Source organism: Echinops telfairi, unplaced genomic scaffold, assembly GCF_000313985.2.
Source record: "Echinops telfairi isolate 266 unplaced genomic scaffold, ASM31398v2 ScPeMD7_7;HRSCAF=31, whole genome shotgun sequence".
Classification (NCBI taxonomy): domain Eukaryota; kingdom Metazoa; phylum Chordata; class Mammalia; order Afrosoricida; family Tenrecidae; genus Echinops; species Echinops telfairi.
This window is the reverse complement of record NW_022103904.1, coordinates 17,048,209-17,056,431: the sequence shown is the minus strand read 5'-3', so window position 1 is coordinate 17,056,431 and position 8,223 is coordinate 17,048,209. Positions and strand designations below refer to the sequence as shown.

Here is an 8,223-nt window from a genome sequence, read left to right as displayed (position 1 = left end):
TGAGTGGTGGTCATAAGCATGTCTGTTCATGTCTTTTGTTCACTTACGTTCTCAATAGATTTCAGACATTAATCCCATGGCCATTGTGCTGTTGTCAAAAATCTTTTTTTACCCTTTGGGTGAAGTCTTTTAATGCACCTCAGTGTCTTATTTTCAGTAGGTTCCAGTCATAGCTTTGCTTAACTGTGCCGTGTCTTTTTCCTTCATTACATTTGGTACTCTGTGCATGCCCTACAAGAAAACCCTTAAGTTTACCACTAGTTTCTCATTGATGAACGTCATAATTCTGGTTTTTACACTTAGAATTTTGAGTTCATTTGCATACATGGGATTAAGTAAGGGTTCCTTCAGTCTTTGCTCCTTTGCCAAAGATAAGCTGCTTGCAAGTAGCTGGATTTATTTCTGGGTTACGTACTCTGTTCCACTAGTCTACTGTGTATCGTTGTAGCAGTACCAGGATGTTTTAGCTACTGTGGCTGTGCAATAGGTCTGCAAGGGATAGATGTCATTGCTTATATTGAGTTTCCTCCCACTCCTTATGAAGCTAGTAACTAATTTTTCGATTTCTTTAAATATTACATTGGGATCTAGATCAGAATTGCACTGTATGTGCAGGTTACTTTGGGAAGTAGGTACATACTTTTTTATGATTGTTAAATCTTCTTGATTGATCAATTTTGACACAAAGTCTTCTATGATTGCCTCCTTAGCTCTCTTTTGGTCTTAACTTGTATGAAATATTGTCCCCATTCTTTCATTTTCAACCTACTTGTGTCTTTGAGTCTAACATGCCTTTCTCATAAACAGTGTTTTCTTGTTTTTTTAAATGCATGCTATCTCTATTTTTTTATTGGAGAATTTAGTGCATTTACATTCTTAGTCGTAACTGATAGAAAATGACTTACTTTTTGCCAGGTTGTTCATTTGTGATGCCACATTATGTTACGCTGTGCTATTTCCTGTGTGGGTTAAGCTTTCTTCATGTTTGCTCTTTATTAATTTCTTGACTTTGCATTTTGCTGAGACATTATCATGAGCAATTCCCATTCCCTTCTCTTTCCCTTTTGTCTTCCTAAATATTTTCTAAATATGGCAGCTTATATTTATAATATCGCTGTGTAGGATGGTGCCAATGTTAAATTCATGTCGATATCCTTCTTTTTGTTTTTATTCCTAATTAAATGTTCATATACCATATGATCTTTATCAAAATTTAATCACATATTTTTATACATTTGTTATTAAAAACAAAGAAAAAAAAGTTAAAATGATCAAGCATAACTATATTATTACTGCACATATAATTCCCTTATTAGGGAGAATAACTTTAATTTACTTTCAAATATCTTTTCTTTATATATATATTTATAGAACTCCCATAAGTATTTTTTATAAGACTTGTCCGAAGGAACTGTGTAGCTTAGCATGCTTGATTTCACTCTCATCTTTGGAGGACAGCTTCCCTAGGTTTAATATCCTTGTTCGACAGCTGTGGATTTAAGTGTGGTTGTTTTTGTTTTGTTTTGATTGATTTATTTGTTTGTTTTTTTTATCTTTTAGCACTTTAAATATGTCATTCCCATGCCTTCTGGCCTTCAGTGTTTCAGAGGCAAAATCACCACTTACTCCTATTGAGAGTATTCTGCATATGAACTATTTGATTCTTTCTTAGCTGCTTTCAGTTGTCTCTCATATTTCATTTTTTTGTCTCACTATGATGTATCTCACTGTCGATCTGTTTGATTTTAGGTAGCTGGTTCTTTATGCTTCCTCGTTTTGCAGATTATTGTCCTAGTTTAGATTGGTGAAATTATTTGGCATGATTTTTTGAAATTTTTTCCTCACTGTTGCACTTATCTCACATAATTATACTTGAAAGATTAGCACCACTTAATAGTAGAACTTACTCTAGGTTTAGATTGTGAATAATTTTCCTCTTTTGCTCTATTCTTCCATGTGTTCAATGAATGATTATATATAATTATTAAAATAAATATATTTTTTTTAAATTATAATAATTTATTAATTAATCAGACCAATTAGTTAGTTCTCATTATAAATTATTTTGGTGAGAAAATAGTAAATATGATAGTTATTAAGAGAATTTTACATATGCCAAGTACAAAGCTCAGTGCTTTATATGTTTTTATTTAATTCCTAAAGCAATAATGGAGCCAATTAATTAACAACCCAGCATTTTATTCCAAAGTCAAACCAGTTCACCCACTAGATGCATGAGTTGCTACTACTTACTGAATTACTTTTGTTCATCATACTTTCAATAAATTTCTTATGAATGAGTCAAATGTGAGAATTGGGCTAACGCTTGTTTAGAAATTCCTATTGTTCTAAGCCATGTTTCCTTTGCCAGCAGAGATGAAGTGGCCCTCTCCTTGGCTGGCAGAGCTGGCGTTCGCATTGGCTACTGTCCACAACAAGATGCCCTTGATGAGCTCCTGACTGGTTGGGAGCATCTTCATTATTACTGCAGTCTGCGAGGCATTCCAAAGCAGCACATCCCTGAGGTGAGACACTTAAAGTTCTCTAGAGAAGGAAACTATGGAGTCCTGTATGATGTCCACCTCCCTCTCTCTTGCAGGAAAAGCATACATTTACTTGAAAGATATTTCCCAGTGTGGTTATACTGAAGGACACAAACTAAAAGTCTACGTTCTATTTATAGTGGATGTTTAATAGATATCCATGAGAGGAAGTGATGTGGTAGAAGTTAAACCCTACATGGTATCATTTTCGACATTCTAGTTATCTATGCTTATTTGCCCTCTTTAAATGCCTTCTATTTTACTGAACAGTTAACTTGACAACACAAGAGAAATATCATAAGCTTTGTACTCCAGGATCTGACAGGAAAGCCAGCAGAGAGTATGTATCGGGTGTGTTGGGTTCTCTGAATGGACAGCTTCCTAGTGAGTGGGTGGTGCTTCCTGCCTGGGTTCTCTGTCTGGTGAATGTCACCGTGGCTAACGGTAGAATCCCTTGTTGTACTGGGTATTTGGGTCTGGGTCTCACTTCTGAAAGGAGAGAGGTGGTGGGTAGAAGAATGAGAAGACAAAAGACAGCTGTGACCCTTCTCTTTTCCAAACATACGGGGTACCTAAGAACACGAAGACATTCCAAACACGAGATGACGGGAATGGCAGATACTTAGTGACAAATTGTAGTGCCGTCCAAACTTAGGGGCTCATCAACAATATTCTGTTGTGATCCATAGGGTTTTGTGGCTAATTTTTGGAAATAGGTCATCATAGCTTTTATCCTAGTCTATTTTAGTCTGGCACCTCTGTCAATCTTGTCCACAACGGTTGACCCTGGTGGTATTTGAATTGCTGGTCATGTACGTTACAGCATCATAGCAACACATAATACGACAATATGTCATAAGATGACAAACTTAGTGAAAAGGAGTGGTAATTTTATTAGTATCTGTGCATTCCTAGAATTAAAATTCTGCTGTGGTTTGCTTCCTAGTATCTTCTCCTATTTATTGCATTTTTGACACTATAAATTTAATGAACGATATTCTTATATCACTGTAAGCTGAAATAACTATCCTGTCTTGAGAAATGAATTTTATCCTGAAGTTTTCATTTATTCACACTCACTTTTGCTTCTCATGTTACAAGGAATTAGACGGGGCAAGGCGGGAGGAATAGCGGACAGGAGGTAAAGGCCAGAGAGAGAGTGAGAACACATACATATCCGTTTTATGCCCTTGGTTCCTTAAAATGAGCCTTTCAGTCAGGATAACTTTTAAATAATGGCTGTATATGTAGAAATTTGTGTGGCCATGTGTGCAAATGGAATTTTTTTGCCTGTGGAAACAACCAATTTGAGGGGGGCATCAAATGAAATTTATAGAAGTCCAACACATTTTTTATTGTTCTTGTAGACTGGTTTACATATTGCTAGTCTTTTGAGGAAAATGGATGAAAGTAAAATGAAAGTTTCTTCCTTTTTTATACATGTTACATTACATACATTTTTGTCCTTTTCTTATACTTATGAATCTAATAAAAGTCCAAAATGTCCTTTTTCCAACAAATGATATTTGACATGTGTCATTATCACACCATGAATGCTGTCTTACCCTTTTAGAGAAATTCCTAACAATATCTGCCCATATTTTAGCTTCTCCTACTCACACTGACATTGAGATTCACCCATCTCAGCGTTGATGCAACATGTTATGCTCATACTGCCTGCATGAGAGACATATTTGTGTATTGTGACCCTCACTGAGATGCACTATGCTCTACGAAAAGCTTGGCTTCTAGCAGTTTATTATCAATTATTCTGTGCACCATGTGTGGAGGTGTTTCAGATATGCTCTTGCTAGCAGGTGGGCTGTATTGAATCCAGAGTAAAGGTTTGGAGGCAGGAAATGGCAGTGCACACTATTCTGAGTAGTTGCAATTGTAGAAAGCGTCTCTCTTCCAGGTGGCTGGAGACCTCGTGAGGCGCTTGCACTTGGAAGCCCATGTGGACCAACCTGTTGGCACCTACAGTGGTGGAACCAAAAGAAAACTTTCTACAGCCCTGGCATTGGTGGGGAAACCTGAAATTCTTTTGTTGGTGAGTAGAGGAAACAGCACTACTATGCCAATGCTTTGAAATAAGATTTTGAATTTCTTTTAGCTTATCAGAGTTCTTTAAGGATGTAGCCTCAAAGCTTTAATTTTGTTCTCTGAACTAATAAATGATTTTGGTGTAAGACAATATTTACCATGAAAAACGTAAACTGTCATTGAAATTTTATAAAACGTGTATCATATAAATTGTTTTAATATATGGAATCGAAAATACCATAAACATAAATATTAAGAATTTTTTAAACAATATTAATTCACTAGTAATCTAAAAGTCAACGCATTTCTCCTGTATCATATTATTTTTAATAGATTTCCTTTTGTATTTGTATGTATAGATCACACCTTCATCAGAATCAGCCATTCTCATCCTTATAAATCCTAGCTAATGATATGCTTTGCCTCTGTCTCTCTCTCCCACCTGCCCCTCACACGCTTGTAAATATCTTTTCTCTCAGGTTGCATGGCTCTCTATAGCAGGGTTAAAATGGGGATTCTGGAGACAGACTGAGATTCATGGGGTTTAAATCCTACTTCTGAAACTCTCTGTCAAGTAACCTTGCACTTTGTATGCGTTCTTAATATGCACTTGAAGTGGTCCTGATGATAATACCTGTCAATGAAAGCTTTAAAGCTTTAATGACACACATTGAGCACACAGGACTTGGTGCCTGTGAACCTCCTTTGAATATAGTGATGGTTGTTTAAAGAATATGTCCTTTCTACATGGACAGAAGAGAAAGAATTGTCAGGATGACTTTCAAGTAGAAATCAGGAAAATTTATCCTACTGACCAACGCAAAATAATTATCATCAACCACCTATTACCATCATACTGACTCATAGTTACCATATCTACAGTGGTCAAAGATTATAACTCATTACCAGAGCAGATAGCCCAATCTTTCTCCCACAGAAAGGCTGGTGAGTTTGAACCTCCAGCCTTTTCAGTTAGGACTCCGATGTGCCACCCACAGCTCCACTAGGACTACATAATAATAATAATAATAATGATAGATTTTAGATAGGCTATGTTATATGCTGTATATATTATATATTGATGTATGCATAGGATGTATTTATTGGATATGATAGGATATGTGTGTGTGTATATCCATTAACTTATTGCCCCTGCGTCCATTTTGACTTACAGTGGCCTCCCTATAGGACAGAGCAGAACTCAGGGTTTCCAAAACTGTATCATTGTATCTTTACAAGAAAGACTGCCACATCTCTTCCCATTGTCATATAGATGTCAAATATTATATAGGCCACAAACTTGTATGTTACTAACCATGCAGAAAACACCAGGTTTTTTTCCCCTTTTTTGTGTTTTATCTTTTGTAACTTCCCTTTATTGAGGAGGAAGTAGATAACCCAAGCTCTGAAGAAAAATATGCTCAGTATTTCCTCCCTACATACATGTTGGAAATGTGTCATACATGTTAGAAAGAGTGCTTTCCAAAGGAAGTTATATAAGAAGTTCTTTGGTGTTTATTGAAGGAGAAAAGTGCAGGTTCTAAGAGAGTTGAGTTTATTTCATGTTTCTAAATAAGTAAAGCCCTTTTCTCATATCATATGTTTCTATTGTATGCAATTTTATCATTTTAAATTTTATGTGTGTAGGGTAAGGATATATTTTAAAAGCCCAAGATTGGTCAGTCCAATCAAATTTATGGGGCAACTCAAATATCTTAAATTGTCATCATAATCTGTTGCACAAGACAATCAATGGGTACTGTTTGATGTGGTTGAACTATGGAATGTTATGATATCTGTAAGAGACCCAAGTAAAATGATTTTTCAAAGACAGTCAATTAAGTTCTGACTAATAAACCCAGAGTTATGCTTTTATTTCGGTCAGGCTATACCTTCTCATCGAAGTGTTATATTCCTATGTGTGTTTTTCAACGATCACTCTCATGTCTGTTTCCCCTGGTAGGATGAGCCCAGCTCTGGAATGGATCCCTGCTCCAAGAGGTACCTCTGGGACACAATCATGAAGGAGGTTCAAGAAGGTTGTGCTGCCGTGCTGACTTCCCACAGGTGTGTCATGTCCCCGCTTCTTCCCATTTTCTAAGTACAACCTGGAGTAAGTCAATAAGGCTGAGTATATACAGAGTTGCAAAATGGTGCTAAGTGCTTGGTATTTTAATACACAATACTCTGAAGCATGGAAAGAAGATGGAAAGAATACAAAATGTCACTTTACTAAAATCAATTGGGCTACATGCAGCTACTTCAATAGATAGCTCTCTGAAGAATAAAAGACATTAAAGGAAGACATCTAAAAGGCACCAATGGCACTGATACAACACAAGCCTTGGATGCTTCAGCAAGCACATGCAATGCTAGACATGCTCATTTGTGCTAAGGAGTTTGGAAGAAAGCCACCTAGTAAACTAACAAGAAGAGATCTATAGTTGTGCTCATTGCTGTTTCCCAAGAAAGATGATCCCACAGAATGTGCAAATTAGGGAATGATATCACTTATACTAGAAAATTCCCTGTCAGCAAGTTGTTTCAGACTCACAGTGGCCTGATAGGAAAGAGTGGAACTCTTACTGTGGGTCTCTAACTCTTCTTTGCAGGAGTAGACAGAGCTGCTAACATTGCTGATGAAAGCCCATCAGTTAATCCACTATGCCACCAAGAGTCCACTAATTATACACAAATAGATGTTTGCTACAGATAGTTTTTAAAAATGGTTGCAGTAATACACCAAGAGGGAACTACCAGGAATTCATGTAAGTCATAAGAGGATGTGAAATGAAGGGTATTATTGCTGCTACCAAATGGATTTTGTCTGAAAGCATAAAATACTGAAAGATGTTAGCCTCTTTTATTAACTATGCAGAGCCATTAGACTGTGTGGACCATAACAAATGACTGAAAACATTTCCATGAATGATAATTCCCTAACACTTAATTGTTCGCAAGCAGAACCTGTACATAGCCAGTTATTTGAACAGGACAAGAGAATATGGCATGGCTTAAAAGCAGGAAAGATGTGTGTCAAGATTATAATCTTTTGACATACTTATTCCATTTGTATTCTGAGTAAATAATCTGAAATAAATAAGGAAGATCACAGCATCAGGATCAGAGGAGAACTCATTAACAACCTACCATATTTATCTAACGTGCAGAGGACTTGACTGACTTATTAAGGAAGATACATGACTATAAACTTCAATGTGGATTACACCTCAACATAAAGAAAACTGGAATTCTTACAACTTGACCAATAAGCAATATGATGGGAAATGGATAAAAGACTGAAGTGCCAAGAATTTAATTTCCCTTGAATTCCCAGTCAAACTTCATGACACCAATAGTTAGGAAATCAGATGATGGATTGTATCGGAGACCTCTTTGAAGTGTTAAAAATCAAAGATATCACTTGAGGGCTAAGGGGCACCTGGCACAGATATTTTCAATAACATCATATATATTCAATAGCTGGATAACGAATGAGGAAAGCTGAAGAAATGTGATACCTTTGGGCTGTGGTGTTAGTAAAGAATCCTGAATTTACTATACACTTCCTGAGGAACGAACAGATCTGTCTTGGAAAACATACACCCTTAATGCTCCTTAGAAACAGGACTTCCTC

At 36.4% G+C, this 8,223-nt stretch overlaps 1 protein-coding gene across 1 annotated transcript in view; it reads left to right on the top strand.

Moving 5' to 3' along the window:
- The window catches only part of ABCA13 (ATP binding cassette subfamily A member 13), a 457,705-nt gene that overhangs the window by 416,445 nt on the left and 33,037 nt on the right, over positions 1–8,223 (top strand). The window contains exons 49-51 of the mRNA XM_045286290.1: positions 2,375–2,525; positions 4,459–4,593; positions 6,550–6,653. Of these exons, the coding sequence (XP_045142225.1) occupies positions 2,375–2,525; positions 4,459–4,593; positions 6,550–6,653 (390 nt within the window). The remainder of the gene's footprint in view (positions 1–2,374; positions 2,526–4,458; positions 4,594–6,549; positions 6,654–8,223) is intronic.